Raw genomic sequence first — 19,130 nt, forward strand, 5'->3', positions numbered from 1 at the left:
TTAAGACCCAGTATAAGGCAATTGGAAAATGTTTACAAAGAACAGGTGTAATAAGCAATGAGTTAAAGGTCAAAGAAATTTCTTTCTGAATTTATCAGTTCCATAATAAAATACCTTTGTTGTTTTATTATGAGTCAGGTCCTTCTTTATTATGTATGCAATAGGACTACTCCCAGGAGTAATTGGTGCACAGCATTATATAAGTATAAATGCATTTGATTTTTTGTTTGTAGTGGTATCTCACTGATTATTTTTTATTTATTTTTTTCTCCAAAAACAGTTTAACATGCCCTCTGCGCTGTTTCTTGGAAGTGGAAATTAGTTACAGCAATCTAAGCATCTGTAATGACCTTGAACCCCAGTTATTGTAATTTTCTGGAGTCATGAGGCTGTTGATTAAAAATAGGAACAAGCACCATGCTCTGTGCTCAGTAGCACAGGGGGCACTGAGACCTTATCGGCCTAAAACTCGGTTGTCTTCATGATACAGCTTTTCATCCTCAGAGCTCTCTATCAGTGTGGCACAGATTATCAGAGGACCTGTCTCGACCTGAGCTCGACTGCCTGTGACAACTACAATTCATGGGAACAATGCCATTGCTGGCACTAGAAGACAGTTTACAAGCTTGTCTTTCTTACAAAGGAAACTTTCTATTTCAGATTCTCAGTAAACCAGCAATTTAAAGAAAAGAAGCCTTTGTAAAATTAAAAGCAGATACTTCATGTTATTTTGCCTCCACTTCATCGATTGGTGCTTGAATAGTACTAAGAGAAACTACATAGGTAGGTAACTGAAAGCAGACCAGAGGAAGTTAGCTGATAAGAGGCAAGAAGCACATTTCAATGTGCATGAGTCTCTTCAGAAATTCATAAGTATGTTACTATCAGTGTATAATTTACAGGGAGCTGAATCTTATTTTCTCTTTATGAAAATAATATTTTTTTGAAAAAACCTACTACCTAATCCCAGCAAACAGATGATTTGTCTGTCTAGTCAGCGGTGGCTTACATGACAGGACATTGTTCTGTTCTTTAAAGGTGAGCATCAGACCTGTATGGCAGTGTTCATAGTGGGCTTCCTACAAAGTTCTCCTTTGTCATGTGACTCATGTTGAAGTACTGGGAGTTGAGCTATGAGGCTGTTGGGTTTGGGGTCTTGTTTGTTTGTTTGTGAGTAATGTTTGTTTGTTTGTTTTTGTTTGTGTTTGTTTGTTTGTTTTAGGATTTTGAATAATAGTCTTGTGATGGGGCTTTTGTGCCCTTTAAACACTGTGGGCTTCACTTCCGCTGGTGCAGGCACTGAAGTACAGCAATCCACCCATATGCCATCAACAGAAAGTTCGGGACATTCCTTAGTTTTTGCTTGCTCTATGTCTTCTTCTGAAGAGTTACATTATTAGAATAAATTATTTCTTACAGGGTCAGACTGTCAAGGCACTACTCCCTTTGGAGAGCTGTAGCACATCTGTTCTGTCCACTGTCAGTGCATTTATACGAGTGGGTATTCACCTGTAAGAATAGAAGGTCCTCAGAATGGCCTCTTTCCAACACCATGGATGTGTTACTCACAGAACAGTTACTAATTACTAGAATTCAGGACATTCTGATGGCCTCTTCATTCTACAGCAAACATCTGCCTAGAGACCCACAGACCAAGTAGGGGAAAGAAAACACATCCTGGAACTCAATCTGAAAACGTAATAGAAGTTTTCAAGGGATGTGTTAATCTTGTGTCATATCAGCTTTCTGAAATGTGTCAGTGTGTAGGCTCCCTCTCTTCAGTAAGTGGTGAGAAAGAGGCAGTTGCAGAGGCCAGCTGACCTGATCTATCTTACTCCATTGGCAGGGGAGGAAATTGGGTGACTAGCTTGAACTATAGACTTATTTCTTGGAAGGATAAGTACAGGTGAGAGATGTTTCCCCAAATAAGTCCGTTGTTTGCATGCTAGTACTATTGTGTGCAGAGCTGACTGCAGTGGTTGTGTTCATCAGGGAAGCATCTTTAGTGTCTCCCACGTCATGTCATCATCAGGGCTCATGCATGTAGTCAAGAACTGTTAATGGTGGGAAGGAGGCTGCTGCACTACTTGATTTGCCTTTTTTCTTTCTCCTTTTTAATTTTCCTTCCCCTTAGGGTAAATCTGCCTTACTCAGAGAGATGAAAAAATACTCCAAAGTGGTTGAGGTTCATGACTTGGAATGTTTTCCTCTCCTGTCCTGTCCCTCTGACCCTTTTGCCCTAGTCTTCAAATTTGACCATCTGTGACCACTGTTACCCAGCACTGTGCTGAGCAGGTCGTGTGACTGATCTCTTGGCACAGCCTGCGTGTTGCCTTGGCGGGTAGTGTGGGACGAAAAAAGCACAATACTGGCCTTTTCTGTCTGAGGCTTGTTTATCTGCACAACATCCAGGCCACTGTAGGAGAGCTCTCCTCTTGGTGATCACTGGCAACCAAAAACGAATCAAATCAAGGCAAAGTTAGGGAAATTCTCCTATACAAAGAGCTGCTCTAAAACAAAGCTGCATTTTTTGTGGTGCATTGTCCTGGCTCTGTGTGAGCCTTGTAAAGAGACAAAGGCAAGCAGGAAGGAAATCTCAGCTGCTTACTAAATGCCCTAATTTGATTTATTTTCTGCTCCCTTCCCCCACCCAAACTGTTCTGCTAACCTGTTAGTCCCAACTCAGACAAGTAAAACCAGCTAATCTGATTAGTCCTGACACACAGGAGCAAGGCTGCTGGGAAAAGCTGGACCCTTACAGCTGTTTCAGGCTTCAGCTTTGATCATAACATTATGGGTTTGCTGAATGTATAGTGCAGCGTGGCAGGAGACTGGCAGCATGTACGCAAGTGAGCAGTGTGGCCATCGCTGAAGATTTCTGCCCTGGGTCCGAGGCTACTGGAATACAAACCATGTTTCGGGTCACCTTCAATGTGGTGACAGAGAAAGTTACCTTCACCTTGGCAGCCTGCCCCTCCGTCACATGGAAGGTAAGCTCAGATATGCATCATGTAAAGAAGCTGGTGGCACAGGAAATTAGTGTTTTAAGTGTTTTCCCAACCATAAGGCATGTTTACAAAATTTTAAGGGGAGTAATAACCTTTTAAGGGAACTGCACTGCAAAATGGCGTATGCACCACTGGTTGGAACTGGGCAGACTAAATGGATCTGGTTTCAGAGAAGAGATTACTAGCTGCCTTTTAAAGCTTCTATCGTTTGACTTTAAAATAGCCAAATGCACAGCCACTTTGCTCATTCTAGTCTGGAAATGCTACTGTATTTATATCGACACCAAATGCAGAGAGGTGTATAAGCACAAGCTATTCATTTCTGCAAGGAAGGGGTGGTGTTTGGGGAAATATTTCAAGCTTCCTAGATAACATACGGATTACAAGGATTTGTCAACTTCACCAGGATACAATAACTTAGAAAAATTTGCAACCCAATAATAAATGACTTGAAGGAAAACAAACAAACAAACAAAAAACTAGACACACAATTTACCTTGCATGTGATTGTGATAAAATTTGGCAGAAGCCAGAGCTGCTTTGCAGGTCAGCTGTTTCTCCCATTTAGAGATTCAGGTCAGATCTTCATTTCTTTGAGACACATGTTCCAATCTCATCTTGAAGAGACCAGCATTGTCAGGATGAGATGGGACTGACATCATTGCCTTTCCTTTCTTTATCAGTGAGTGTGTGCTTTCACTACTGTGCCATTTGATAACACACCCACTCACTATCTTCTGAAGGGCTGCTTTAAAAACTTCATTTTAGAGTCAATTGCTTACCGAGCAGTAACTGTAGAAACCTCGCCTCCATCTATTATTATGTATTTAAGATGTGAGCCAATTATGAGTAACTAGATAGTGTGAAAGTGCAGGGTAGCTGCTCTTCCTTCAGCTCTGCATGATTCATTATGCTGCATAAGTAGTTGTCATATATCTCTGCTGTATCCTTTTCTCAGTCTTTGACCTGTCTTTTCTCTTGGCTTGTGAGGTAGACACTGCCCAGAAGGTGTTACTGCAAGCGCTTTAAAGTGCCTGGTACAGTGTGGCCCCAGCCCAGATCTGTACCATTTGTAGCATAAATCCTAAATAAAAATCAGCTGCTGGGGCAAAGTGTGTTTGGAGTAAAATTCACATGAAATGAATTATATTGGATGCTTGCTTTCTGTGTGGGAGTTTACAGTGGTATTACTTCAGATTCCCTACTTATTAGGAAATCTTATCTTCCATTTAGTGAGTGTTCACTAAATGGTAATGAAAGGTTCATTTCAAAAAAATACAGTGGCCTTACCTGCACTTGCTAATGGTATATTAGATTTTTCTGCCTTCATATCAGAGTTGTGAGGACTTGTAACTTTGCCTTTAGGCTGCAAAGCATGTAGAGGAATGAATTGCAATGGAAAAGGAGGCTGGATTTTTCCATGCTGTGATGTTGCTACCTGGAAGTAAAAAATATGTCAAAAAGTAGGTGCAATTATATGGAATATATCCCAAAATGGGATGCCAAGCCAACAGATGGCTTTGGAGTAAAACTTACAAACAAAACCAACAATCAACAACAACAAAATGCACACACACACAAATCCCAACAATTTTAAAGTTAATTTTAAAAAGTCTTTGTGGAGGGAGGTAATATTTTTATTGACCAACTCTTACGGTTGGAAAAATCCAACAAGGATTCAGGCACACAAGCCTTCTATTTTCACAGTGGGAGGCTGATGAAAGATACTGCTTCCCTACTACCCAGCCTTGCTTATGTCCTTCTATCAGCTAGAACAGCACTGGTACTGCAAGTTGATTTAAATCCTTTGAAGCTGAAAGAGGTCACATCACTGCTGGAGGAGGGAGGACAGAGACATGGACAGGAAGAATGGTGCAAGTTTTGTCCCCAGTTGTTATCTTTCTGCCCCACACTATGCACTTTTTATTTCTATCAGAAATTAATTTCTAGTTAGAAATATTGGTGAAAAAATATTAAGGCTGAAGCTTACTCTAATTATACGTATAATAATCATTTTTATGATATTTCAGAAACTGTGGGAGAAAGACGAGAGTCATGCTCTAGGCATTTCATGGTCTGTAGTGCATAAAACTCATCACTTTTGTCAAAATATTGCTTTGTAAAACTAGTTTAATTAGAAGTGGGGGAGGGTGTGAGTACAGGAAGGCTTAGAGGGAGGTGACAGCTGAAAAGGGTGCTGACAAGTGCAAAGGGCTCAGAGCTGAACGTGCCTTTTCAAGTAGGCACCAGTGCTTGAAAACCAAAGGAAGAAGCATCTTTATAATAAACCGCAAGCATCTTTGTTCTGAAGCCTGGAGGAGGGGACGGGGCTGCTCTTTCTCACGTCTCCATGTCAGTCTGCCTCCGTTCGTTTGCCAGCTCCTCGGAGAGCAGGCTGCTGGTGCTTCTCGATCTGTCGACAGGCACAGAGCTGATAGGGAGAGCAGGGGCTGAGCACTGCATGATACGTCTGGGTGACACAAATCAGGCTGTGGCTGCTATCAGCTTGGCCAGAGCTCCTCTTCAAAGGCCTTTTCAGGTAGTGCTCTTGTGAATCACTGCTGCACTTTCCATCCTTTGCTGCTAGCATTAGGGGAGTCTAGAATTGCACCTCTTTGTGTCATATATCTGGCTTTAGGAAGAGATAACAAGATCGTGCAGCTATTGATCCACCAACAAAGTCCAACCACTTATTTCCTAACAGCATGCTGCTTAGATGAGTGCAATTCAAACTCACAGGGTACAGCCAGCTTAAATTACAGAATGTGCTCACTCGCTGAGGATTAGCTGCACGTGAATCCCATTGATTTCCTCTCACTGTTGATGGGTCTGTTTTGTTGGATCCTGCCTGAACTGTGCAGGGGGGGAAGCACCAAAAACTGCTGCTCTGTGCTTTTCTATTCAAGGCCAGGAAGTTCACTCCATGGGGATCAGCCTACCTTGGGGTTTCTTGCCAATTCAGCCCTGCGCTTTGTCTGCCTGACATGGATATATGAATGAGCTGGGGCTGCTCTGCAGGCGGTTGGGAGCCAGCACAAGCTTGATGCCAAATTTCGAAGGCTGCACAATGGATTGCCCTCCCTGCCAGTTGCAGCCGTTGGGGCAGGGACTTGTCATCGGAACGACTGCTGAGAAATGGCAATGTAAACTCCTCCCTAGGGATGCGAGAACAACGCTCGAGTCCTACAAACCAAGCAATATCTGTGATAAGAAAACCAGAAAAATCAGGGGCCCCTTGTTTTCTTTCTGAGTACAGAGCCGCAAACGGATGGGGAGGGCAGGAGGGGAGGGGAGGCATGGGAAGCGGGCAGCAGCACGCAGCAACCTTCCCTGCTGCTGTTTCAAAAGCCTCAGCTGGGCTTACACGGAGCTTCGCTCTGCCTTGTGCTGCGAGAGTAAGTGCAGTTTGTTATTGCTTTGTTGTGCTGGTGCCTGAGTAACCCCCGGTGTCAAAAGCCACGGGGATAAATGCAGTGCAAACAGAAAAAGGCCTTAGCAGAAAAGCTCACAATCTAAATGCATGGATTTAATGCACCCTAGCAAAGGAGCAGACCATGAGCAGCAGGACGGTGTGGTGATGACAAATGTCATCTTGCCACACAGCAGTTATAATTTTTCTAGCCTCGTACCAAACCCTTAAATGAATGTGACTCAAAAGGGGTCAGGTAATAAATGCAGAAAAGCAGACAGGGCTGTGATGCTCATTCAGTCCCTGTCTCTAGTTCACCTGCAGGGAATTGAGTGCAGGAGGAGGGCAGCATGACTGGTACATGCTGCAATGGATTACTCTAGGGATTAATCTAGGAAGGTGTTCAGTTACCCCAGGGAGCTGCTTCAGCCCCCAGATCCCATTGAAGCTGGGTAGATGATGAAGCTGGGGATGCTCAGCACCTCTGGGGAAGAATTTCACTTTGTTCTTCAACCTGAATGTTGTTTTCAGCTTGCAGAACAGTGCATTTCTCATTGAACTTCATTTCAGTTAAATATAGAGTTGCTAAGCACTTCCAAGTATATGTTCCTTGATAAGCATCCAGAAACAGCTATGGCTGTTTTGAAATGCTTTTTCTACTTAGCTTTTAAAGACCTCTCCAACACATACACCAGCCATATTGTTACGTCAGCTTTTATGAGCTCACAAGCACAAGAGACGTGTTTATTTTCTGTCCCTGCTCTTGGGTGCAGATGCACCCCATTTTGTGTATTTGTTAGTTGTTTTTGTCACTTTGTGATGCAGCCAACGGAGAGACTGACCAATTCCCTTCATTCTTCACAACATTAACAGTTCAGCAATAGTATAGGACCCCACTGCTTGTCTCAACAACCCCGAAATACACTGCACACTGCTGTAGTCACACTCGGGATTATGAGGCATCATCTGGGAGCTACTGCCATAGAAGCAAGTACTCTCTGAGGCGATGACATTTTTATTTCTAGCAACAATGATAGAGCTTTAGTACCTCAAGCTGTGATGGCAGACCAAGGTTTTCTGCCTGTCATTACACTTCTGGGAGTTCTGCAGCTCCCACATGCCTCCTCAAAGGTCTTGCTACCAGAGATTTGTTCTTCTGTGAGGGACTAATATCTGTTTCTCCCTGTTTATTTGCTTCCAGTATAGCATGCCTGGCTTTTCTGGCTTCTTGACACCCAACAAAAATATCAGTGTTTTCTTAGCCTCGATCAAACCCCTAAATAAATGTGACTAAAAAGGGGCCAGGTAATGAATGCAGAAAAGCAGACAGGTCTGCGATGCTGGCTTGGCCCCCAGCCCTAGTTCACCAGCAGATGGTAGCAAACATCTCCATCCTCTGTACTCTTCATCTGGGGCTGTCAGACTGTGAAAGGGCTGGCTGGAGTCATTTGTATCCAGAGAGAAGAAATAAACTGTAAACAAAATCATTGTGCAACTGGGCCTAAGGGAGAAGAACCACGGAACCAAGTGTTTTGGATGTGCTGGGAAATGCTGCAGCAATCGGGATGGAAGAATTAAGCAGAGGCCAGAACAAAATCACTGCAGTGACTTGCACTGAATGGCATGAAAAGCATTTTGGTGTCACAGTTATTGTTCTTTTGATGACAAAAAGGGACTATTATTTGCAATGTAGCAAATGACCAACATTCAGAACAGCATGACAAAATCGAAACTGCTCTGGGTCAGCTGTGCCTGTGTATGTTGACCCTTTGTCTTTTCACTGGTGAGATGGAAAGTTCAGGATGTGTACTTTGATTAGAAGCTGTTTCTAGTCATTTATTTGTTTTTCTTCTGAGCTGTACCAGCTCTAGTTCTTTTATATTTGATATAGTCTGTTGATTAGCACTTTCTTTTACTCTCTTTGGATGCTACTCATTCGTATGGCTTGTGATGACACTTCTCAGCTTCTTTTTCCTTGTAGCAGCTAAGCTGAGAGACAGGAAGAGAGGGAGACAGGATAAAGTGAAAGCTGCTAAACTGTGCTGTAATTCCCAGAAGAAAAGTCTCTTCATTTGTAGGAAAGTACTGGTTAGAGCTGGGCAGACTAGCTGTTGCAAGTCACTGGATAAATTTTGCCATTACTGTTTTTAACCACCTTACTGGAGATTTTGAAGCTCTTTGCCTACTCCATGCAAACACTGTTCAGTTCTGTCTGCAGTTTCTGCAAAACATTCCCATTGTGCCCAGTTCTCCATCAGTAAGTAGTTGGTGATCAAAATCCTAAGGAGTTGTTTCTGCTGTCTGAAAATGGTCTCTGTGCTTATTTGCTGGAAATGAAGAAAGGTCTTTGAAATGACTTTTGATTCAAGGCAATAGTTTCTTATGGGTATAAAAATATTTTCCTTCTCCAGTCCTTACTTCAGAGCCAGAACATCTTTCTCGTTTAAAGCTTTAAAAAGAGAAGGGAAGGGAGTCAGTTTCTGTATTGGGCTGCTATTCTTGCAGGGCAGTTCCCATTGCTCTGGAAAGCAAGGCAGAGTGCTGATGGGACTAGCTATGCCTCAGTCAGTGATAATGCCACGTATCTGAGGATTTCAGCTTTATAATTAAAAAAAAAAAAAAAAAGTTTTATTATTTTATTTTATTTTCTTACAATTATTATCAATACCTTTGTGCCTTCGGCAGGTCTATAGCTGGTGTGAGTTATTTCAGCCCCATTGACATCAGTGTGGTGTTGCGTTCATCTATGTTATATTGAACATGCTGGGCTAGGCTATTGTGGCAATCTGCTCATAGGCAGGGGCTGAAGCCCTCCCAGTGGGACAACACTTGCCTCCTACAGCTGTGCTAAGTGTTGGCAAAGGTGGTGATCAATCTGATCCAGAGACAACCAAAAGTTCTGCCTGGGAGCTTTTGGTCACCATTCATCAGCATGAAAGTGTTCTGGGAAAGTCATGGACATAAGTGGACTTAACCACCTGATGCGACCGAGCTGGAACTAGAAGAGGACATGTGCCAGTGGCCTTAACGCCATGGTTTGGCAGTATGGTAAATCTGCCTTTGCAAATCCTACTGCTTCATCAGAAATGCCATGGCCATCTGAAGCCAAGCTCTGATTTAACATAAACTCACTGCTGGTTCAAATCTTTTCAAGAGCACTGATGGATCAACATTGTACTGGCAGGCTTTATGCCCAGTCGGGTATAATCTGTCTACATATTTTGATGTTAGATCAGGGAGCATCTGTCCTTCCACAGACAGCACAGAACTTCTGAAAACTGAATACAGCCATTAAAGAGAATAATAAAGACCTTGCAGTTCTCTGGGTTTTTAGCCAAAGACAAAGAATTGTTGATTCAAGCATTACAGAGACTGGAAAAGGTGATGGCACAGCACCAAAATAAAGAGGTGTGTGTATGGCAGGGAGTTTAGGATCAGTCTTGTGGAACTGAAACTTTGGATTCTGACCAAAAGGAACAAAGTTTCTTTATATGAAATGCTGATTTTGATGACAATGCATTAAAAATTATAGTATAGCTATGTATTTCGCTTATGAAATTCAGTTTTTGTTCCACTGCAGATGTTTAATGCTTTAGTAATCATGGTAGTACAGGGGTATTATGACTCGCTTAGACACTTAATGCCTTACTGAACAACATCCAAAGCTCTTACCACTGTTTTTATTGTAAAAGGAGCAGTCACAAACTTAGGGCAGTGTGTAGAAATCTCCTTCCATATCAGTGATAATTCATTCTTCTGTATACAATGTCCATTGTCTTAGTGCAGCTAAAAGCATCCTAGGTGCTTTACAAAATATAAAAAAATGTGGCGCCTGGCCTAAAGTGCTTTCTACTTCAGTTCTGACATGGCAGAAGGCATGAGAGAAATGAAAGAGAGATGGTGTGGGGATGAGTGAGACCCTGAGCTCCTGCAATATGAGCACTCTGGTTTGATGTTTATACAACCTGAGCATTAAGCTGTAGCCAGACTCCTGCTCCTTTTTGAAGTTAGCCCGATTTTTTTGCAGAAGAGAGGGTTGTATAGCATTAACTTGCATCGAAAGAGCTCTTCCTGCTGACAGTTTCATTTTTTACTTTTGATAAGAGCTCTTGTGAATCACATTACAACCTGGAGCATTAATATGTGTCTATTTACCTTAATACACCTTTCAGTAAATCATGATAATTTAGATGCAGATTTAGAAGAATTTGAGCAATCCCTGCAGCAGGAACAGGGACCTCCAAGTGCTGGGGATGAACAGTCAAGAAAATGTATTACATACATCACTTGCAATGTGGCCACAAAATGTGATAGAAACATTTCTTGAGCTACATCCTAATAAAGTCTCTTGTAAGGCCAGCAATTTCTAATCAGACTTGTAAATCCCAGTGAATCTTTGCACAATCAGTCTCACCAGCAGGGAATGTTTAGCAGTGTCTTTGACTGCTAGGTTGAAGCTAACCATGCTTTTCAGAAAAAAATAAAAAATAATAAAAAAAAAATCCTTGAGAGCCAGACAGAAAAGTATAGTTAAAAACCTTTATTTACAACTGGAGAAAAGCAATCCTTTGCCGTGGTGGGCTTCTGGCTGTTGTGGAGACTCCACCGTGCACCATTCACCTGTTTCACAAGGAAACCGGCCAGTTAATCCACCTGACGGTGGGTCAGACTGCACCTGTTCCCCTGCTGTTACTGATCCTGGAGGGTTAGGAAACACAAGAGACCTTGTGGAGTTCTCCAGATCTCACTAACTTGACTCAGAAATGGAAATGTGTCCCTCCTGCTGATTGTGGGGCCCTCTGTGATTGCAGAGGAAACAGCAGAAAAGCTACCTTCAGCAGGCCTACTGGTCTGACTGATTAGGACCAGCAGTCACAGATAGGCATGTAAGTCTCCAAAAAGACCATGCCATTTACTTCTTTTGGTGCTTTTAAGCACCCCTCCCTCAATCAAGGCAGTCTTAGCCATCTCCAATTTAGACGTGATCAAATCCATACCTTAAAACCTAGCCTTTGCAGCAAACTCTCTCAGCTGGCCAGCCCCAGGCTTGGCTTGCTGCCCCAAGCTCTGGGTTACACAGCATGGCCTGGCTAAATGAAAATACAGTGTTTGGAAGACAGGACTGGAATGAGTCAAAGTCTTCCATTTAAGGTTTATAAATCACTAGGTAAACTGAATCAAACAGTGAGCTGTGCAGATAACCCAGGCTATAGAGCATATGGTTTGAAAGACTTGTTATCTGTTCTCTAACTGTCTTGTCACCCTTCAGGCAACAATATGCCCAAGCTCTGGATAAACACTGTAACTCCAGGTAAGCTCGAAGATAAGCTGAGAGGCTTTCATCATTTAAACCTCTTTAAGGTCCTAATGCATTGCTGGGAGATTTACATAGAACAAAAGTTACCAAAACAATCATTTATGAAAATGTCCTCTTTACTTTGGGTGCCAAAATATGACTTCCCTCTCAAAGCAGAGGTGTGGCATCAGCATTTAACACTGTGGCTGCCACTTCCTTTGCCTGCTGATAGCGCTATCATCTCCTGCAAACACTGAGCCCTGAAGTCGTGGTTTGGGAGATCACAAATTCATCTGTGTGCAGTCTTTAGACTTTCCTTCACTGAAGAGTAAATGAGGTTTAATGCTTTCATGGACTTACAGTATGGTTTGGGTTGGAAGGGACCTTAAAGCCCACCCAGTTCCAACCCCCTGCCATGGGCAGGGACGCCTCCCACCAGACCAGGTTGCCAAAGCCCCATCCAGCCTGGCCTTGAGCACCTCCAGGGATGGGGCATCCACAGCTGCTCTGGGCAGCCTGCTCTTGTGCCTCACCATCCTCACTGTGAAGAAATTCTTTCTTATATCCAATTTAAATGTACCCTCTTTCACTTTCTTTGGTTCAACATTAAGCTAGCTGTTTTGATTTTTTTTTAATTACTTTTTGTTTATTTTTCACTTTTTGAAGCTGTCATTTTGATCTATATCAATATGATCGAAACCAATGACATGCTCAGCTGTTTGCAAGTTGCTGGCCTTCTACAAACTCAGGTTAGCTATTCCAGGATTGCACTGTTACTGTACACTATTATAATCATTAACTGATGACTCCTCAACTCAATGAATCTCTGTACTTTGAGGAAAATAGAGCACTCAGTGGGTTCAGTGCCCATTACCTCAAAGGGATTTGGACCTGGGTTTGTCCCTGAATTACGGAGAACATTAACCACACTGAAACTTATGCATCATTCCCTTCAGTTACTGAGTCCTTGAAATATCTACTTACTTTTTGACAATGTTCTTACTTTTTTGACAATGTTCTTACTTTTTTGACAACTTCTTCACAATTTTCTCTTGACATTTTTCAGCAGAACAGCTCTGAGGCAGTCACTGATCGCAAACTTTAATGACTGAAAGGTCTCACTCATTAAGGCAGATTCATAAGGACCAAGTTTCTGTGTTAGGACTAAATGATATTGTCTCTGCTGGAGGAAGAAGGCCCATGTTACTTGTGTGTGTGCTTAGCCTTCTTTTACTGGACAGAGTTGTTACCATTTCCAAACCATGGGCCTGGTGTACTCTACAGCTGTCCCAGAAGTCCTGGTACTCAGCCATCTCTACAGGGAGGCACTTGGACTGGGCAGTGGATCCCACCTAGCCTCAGCTTCTTGTATTTTTCCAGAGGAAGTAGTGTGATGGACTAAGGCCTAGAGAGGGGATGGTATGCATCTGAGGCTTATCCCAACAAGCAGCCAGGACTCAGGCAGAGAATGGACCTTGATGCAAGAGGTGGGAAGCATTCCCAAATTCCAGGCAAGATACTGTCAAATACCAGGTTTAGAAAGCAGGAGAGGAATAACGTTTCTGTCTGTGAGCAATGCACAGTTAATTACTCCAGTAACTACATAACCTGTTGTCTAAACTGATGGATTATACAAGCTCCTCTGTTTCTGAGCTTAAAAATGTTTTTCATGAGCATTAGTCATGAGGGTGACTAATGTTCTTGTTTGTGCTGATGTTTAGCCAGTCTGAAAAAGATGTAGGTTTAGTAAATGATCTCCAGAATTTGAGGTTCTGCCCGGTTCTACACCCAAAGCTCACCAGCAAGAGAGAATCATTGATAGCACATTGAAATAAAGAAAAAACGGAGTAAAATCATTAAAGCAACAGGACAAAGGCCTGGCTTTAGCCAGGGCACAGAAAAGTATTCATCAGCTTCTGAAAGCTGCCACTGCTGCCTCCTCTCAGTTGCACTGTATACATCACAAGATAACTGTTGCTTTAACTGGGGGGTCCATTTATAACATATTGAATCCATAATTTAGAAGAAATTTAATTGAGACATAAAGCATCACATATAACTCAAGTAACATGACCTGAATCACTTGGGGAATTGTAATTGCCTTCTTTCAGCTGAAAACTTGGAACCCAAGATTGCAGCCTGAACTCTTCTGAGGAATTAATTTTGTAGCATTTAGCAATCTCATTGTTGTCCTTGTGTTGTGAGCAGTTCAATTTGTTCCATTCAGTGTGCTTTCCAGTTTTGTCAGCAGGACAATTTACTGCAGACTGTCAGTGTGTAGTGAACCTATAATGAATTATGGAAAATTGCTGTGAAAGCCTGACCTTTTCCAATGTTTGCATTAGGATTTCCCAGTAGCTCTTTTCTTGTACATTTTAATGCTGCAAGCAGAAAGTAGTCATTTCAAGTATTACTGAAGAAATTCACTTTAAAATGTACCCAGACATATGAAAACTCATCTCCCCCACCTCCACCCCCCCCCCAAAAAAAAAAAAAAAAAAAAAAGTAAAATTCCTGTGCAGCTAAAAATGATGCAGATGCTGTTAACTGATAGAAATTATTGGAGGGCTTAACAGGCTCCTCTTCAGGTGTAGAACCAAGACATGCGGAGTTACTACAAGCACAAAAGAATCTTCAAGTTGTCTGTTGATCAGATATATACTGCTCAACATGTCGTTGTCATTAATAGGGATTTCCAGAAGTTTGGAGGCGTGGTTCAGTTTTCTCATTCAACCTGATCGATATTTATCTGAACAATTATATTAGCAAGGTGCATCTGCAAAGTATTGTGCTATTTATTTATTTATTGGTCTGAGAGAGAGAGAGAGCAAAACTGGAGCAAGAATTAACAAATTATCCAAATATTACCTGATGTCCAATGTTGCCTTGATGCCCACATAGCTAATAGCTCTCACAGTATCTTGTCAGCTTTTCCATTCTCAGATCACAGATACACAATAAAAGAAGTTCCAAGAAGTGTACTGAGCTTACCACATCCAAATTCCTGCAGCTACTAGCCTGTTCTTTGACTATGGAAAGCTGAGTGACCGTGACTGGCAGTTAGAATGTATCTAACCCGGCACAAGAAAATTCCTACCTCAGGTAATTTTCATCATTTTAATTCCTTGAAAATGCCAAAGCCAAACAAAGGGAAAGTTTGGTTCTGATCCTGGGAAGGACACCCTCCAACAACTTCCTCCAATTAACTTCCATGGCCTCTGGTGGGCACAGCATTGAATATCTCACGTGGTGAAAGGATGCAGTGCTCTGGACAGGGGACATCTGATCTAAAGCTCTGTGAATCGAGGAAGAAGTTTTCCAGGGTTTGGATCACTCTTTTTAGATCTAATTCAATGTAAAGCCATGCTGGATCTGTTTCCTAATCAAAAGCACAGATGCAAGCAGGTAACAGAGGAGCTGCTGTATTCTTCTATACAAGCAGAAAGGAGAATTTCTTTTAGAAGCCTCAACATAATGCCTAGTCCAAAGAATTAGAATGAGTGTGCAGCTATATCCTTTTAAAACTATTAAGAATACAGCAATCCTTAATTTACTGACCTTATGGACAGAAAAGCACAGATCCAGCCTGTTAAGTGAAGAATGAATCTGCAGTGCAATTTAAAATCTTTTACACTGAAGCTGGTTTAAGTGCACTTGTTTACAGGACTCCAGGAGGGATTAGAAATCTATCCCTTGGTCACTCTTTTCCTCCAGATGAGGGGATGATCTTCAGCTTCATAGGATGCCCTGGTTGGAGCAGTTTTTCTCCTGACCCTGGGTGTCATGGTGCATTTAAAAAGCTGTGAATTCAAACTTCAAAAAGAAGTAGAAGTTGTGAGTTAGTAATGGTAAGGGAGGATGTAGGAAACCACAGCACCATCTGCATAAAGATATTTGTTGCTATTAACGTAGCTAAGTCAAGCTAACCTTGATGTTAATGGACCTTCCCCTGGTGTCCTGGTTACTGCAGTAACCTGCAAGAGCAGTTTGCAGTGATCAAAGTCTTGGTTTGCCCCTTGCTGAAATACACCCGTGTATGATGCTTTTGTTAATGGCAACATCACAAACAGGCAGGGGTTGTGCTGGTCTTGTTGGGTCATCTCCTGCCTAAAGAGTCCTTGTTGGTAGGACATGTTTCGTGTTTTAAACTTACAACAATTACCTGCTGAATATGGGAGAAGAGTGCAAATGGTAACCTACCTGGCCTACTTCCAGCTTTAGTTTGTTTGCATTTTAAACGAGGCAAAAGTTATTTTGCAATGGAATATACCTACCAAAGTGGTCTAGACATGCGTGCTTGTGTAGGTAGGATGGATACACCACTACACCTCCTTTGTGCTTCAGAACTGCAGACTGAATTCTGATGAACCACAGCAGCACTGGCAGCAGGGGAATGCGATGTCAGGGGCAAAATGCTGCCCTTGATAGCTTAGGTGCTTTCTGACATATCTGTGAATAGAGGTATGCTTTAATAGTTAATTTTACCTTTGTTTCACATCCAAGAAATATGTTCATAAAGGAGCCACATTCTGTTAGATGTTATCTATGTGGATGTAAAGAATTTCTGCCCCAACGGATTTATAAATCAATAATTCTAGTTCAGTTTAAACAGAAGTGATTTAACAATAAAAGGCTTTAGAAGACCCTTTCTTATGTATTCTATATTTTTTGATCTGCTGGGAAAGAAATTGCCTAAGCTAAACTGAGACTTGATCTGAACAAGCTGCTGACCTGATTGTCTGATACCTGAATGTATTTAGTTTCCAGCAATCAAGATTTGTTTCACTTGGGACTGGAAGTTCAAGGGCTCGCAAGGCTGGTGCTTGTTTTCCCGTTAGCAGAGCTCAGCTAGATCACAAAGAGAGCTCTTGTGAAAGTCAGACTACTTCATCAAGTTTCACTCTTGCTATCCAAGCCACCATCATATTCATTTAGTTAAGAGACCAGAAAGATCTTGTCTTTGGTAGAGTGGGATATGGATCTGAAAGTAATTTTAAATGGGTTCAGTGTCAGGAAGATATATATATATGTATTTTAAGAAACTATTCCGTGGTCTAACTGCCTTTGTTTTCAGGAAATTCCCTTTGTTATTTGATCTATTTTTTCTGTTACTGAGCTTCTTCATAATCTCTATACCCATGTTTTACCATGAGCTCTGTATGTGAGCTCATGGTAAAACACTTTCCCAGCAGTTTATTTTTAATATGAGTACGTGAAAAATAGATTTAGAACTCACATAAAATCAACTTAGCAAATTTGATTATTGGAGCCCTAGAACTATTAAAATTAGTAGCAACTACTTATGACTTTAATAGAACCAGAGTTTTATCTTCATAAGGAAGACTTCAGTACTTTCTTTTCCTCTATGGTTTGTAGAACTAGCTGGCATTTAAATAGTCCAGCACACACTGTATAGAGAAATGTGGAGAACATTATCAAAGAACAAGGGACAGTTTACCTGACTTCTGGTAAGAAGACATTTTACCACCAGATTATGTTCATCTTCTTTGTAAATGTACTTTGAGAGCTTAATGATTATCACTTGCTTTAGAACAATCTAATGTTATGTTTTATGAATTCCTGAAGCAAAGATTTCCTTTAACAAGAGTTAGGGGCTGTTTCAAGAGAGCTGCAGTGGTCCCTATGCAATTTTATGAACTTGTAACATTTGAGTTTCCCACCAGGCTGGCAATAGCTCAGCTCCTGTCACAGAAATACAGTCTGACATATAAAGGTAAGGCAGCTCTGATCTCATCTGTCCTTAATACACCAGGTTATATGATATGTTTTTTTTCAGTATTTGTGAACTAGACCATTGAACTATCATAGTAGTAAGAATGGTTTGGGTGCTTTTGGATGGGAATTGCTACAGCCCACTGATGCAGCAGAATCCTGCAACACTAAAAGAAAAAAAGAGAATCTAATTTTTGTTATGGATAAGACTGTAAGATCTGATGGCTTATCATAAACTCAGTGGAATATTTCCCCTCAGGAACCAGCATGGAAGCCTTTTGAGAACAGATGCTCTGCAGGAATTTTGTTTCCAATGGTACAAATAAACACACATTTTATTTTTGAGGTGTTTTTGTATTTCTGTATTTGTTTTTGAATAAAGCCAGAAATTGTGGAGGAAACTGGAAATTAAACATAGTAGATAAACCTTTCTTTCCCCTCACACTATAAAAATAGCTGTTTCAAATCAAGTTACAAATGACCCTTTAAAACAGATTATTAATCCAAATGTGCTTTCTCAGCCCATTAAACTGTCAGAGCGGGGATGGGCACAAATCAAATGCACAGATCAGATTGACCCTGGTCATTGTGTGGGAGTTGAAAACTCATCAGATGGAGGGTTTGTGAATGACCTTTCACTTTGTACCAGGCTGCATCAAACTCTCAAATCAAGTACCCTCCCGCTGAGTTTCTAAGCGCCCTTAATCTATTTCAGGTGAAGCAGTTGTTTACATGCAAAATGCTAAACATATGTGCAGACCTAAATTGTCAGGTTGTTGGGAAGGGGGCTTTCATAAAGCCTTGTGCTGCAATTAGCAAATGCATCGCTAGAGGTCCCAAGAAGACACAAATGCGACGTGGTGGTTTCACTGCCAGTGCTGTGGGATATACGGAAAAACGTGCATTGTGCCATTGTTTTCCTCTTGCCTTTGCTTCCTCTGTTAGATCTGTATGTGTTAGCAGTGCTAGATGTGAAACTTGGATTTTTGTCAGGGCCTCTGAAATATTTGTTTCTGACGTTAACAATATAAATAAATTCTTCGTAAAGTTCTTCCCATGTTTAGCTTTTCAAAGAAGAGCTGATGAGTCACAGGTTTCTGAAGCATCGTATTCCCAGCACTACACTTCTCAGACACTAATTAAAAAACATCAGAACAATAATAACATTTTTTTCCTACTCCTTTTGGGAGAAAAAAAGTATGGATCCAATTAGTTTGGATAATTCTGTTTTACATAAATTATATTGGTCACAGGTTTTATTTTCTCCTTGGTGCCACGTTTTGTAAAGCCAAGTGAAACTAAAACAATAGGAATACGGAAGGAAGAAAGTAGCACGCATTCCAGTGAATACCAGCAGTATCATTGTCTTCGCTTTGTTTACAGAAATAACCTAATGAAAAGGCCCCTTCAAAAGCTAAATGCCTTTGTTGTGTCCTTTCTCTTCTCCTGAAGCTATTTACCAGAACAAAAGACTTCAGCCTAAGAATCAGCACAAAGCCATGAACAAGAACAAGGATCAATGGAATAAATGCTCTGCCAATCTAGTGCTGTAACCTAGTTTAACTGCTAATTTCTGCATATCCACAGGCTGAGGTTTTTGTGTTCCTAAAGGTCAAGATTTGGGTACTTTCTGAAGTAGGCCTGTTTCTGGTCCTTTTATTTAGCAGATAGTAGGAAGTGATGG

The 19,130-nt window shown here is 41.4% G+C and overlaps 1 protein-coding gene and 1 long non-coding RNA gene across 2 annotated transcripts in view; one reads left to right on the plus strand and one right to left on the minus strand.

Moving 5' to 3' along the window:
- Nucleotides 1-2,383: 2,383 nt before the first annotated feature.
- Nucleotides 2,384-3,687, minus strand: LOC118167034. The gene is made up of 2 exons (XR_004750890.1): nucleotides 3,505-3,687; nucleotides 2,384-2,445 (listed from the first exon to the last, which is right to left on the minus strand). It is a non-coding gene; the product is annotated as an uncharacterized LOC118167034 (long non-coding RNA).
- The window catches only part of SPATA13 (spermatogenesis associated 13), a 148,250-nt gene continuing 131,819 nt past the window's right edge, over nucleotides 2,700-19,130 (plus strand). The window contains exon 1 of the mRNA XM_035326180.1: nucleotides 2,700-2,990. Within this exon, the coding sequence (XP_035182071.1) occupies nucleotides 2,913-2,990 (78 nt within the window). The 5' untranslated portion in view covers nucleotides 2,700-2,912. The remainder of the gene's footprint in view (nucleotides 2,991-19,130) is intronic.

The sequence above is a fragment of the Oxyura jamaicensis genome, chromosome 1, assembly GCF_011077185.1.
Source record: "Oxyura jamaicensis isolate SHBP4307 breed ruddy duck chromosome 1, BPBGC_Ojam_1.0, whole genome shotgun sequence".
Taxonomy (NCBI): domain Eukaryota; kingdom Metazoa; phylum Chordata; class Aves; order Anseriformes; family Anatidae; genus Oxyura; species Oxyura jamaicensis.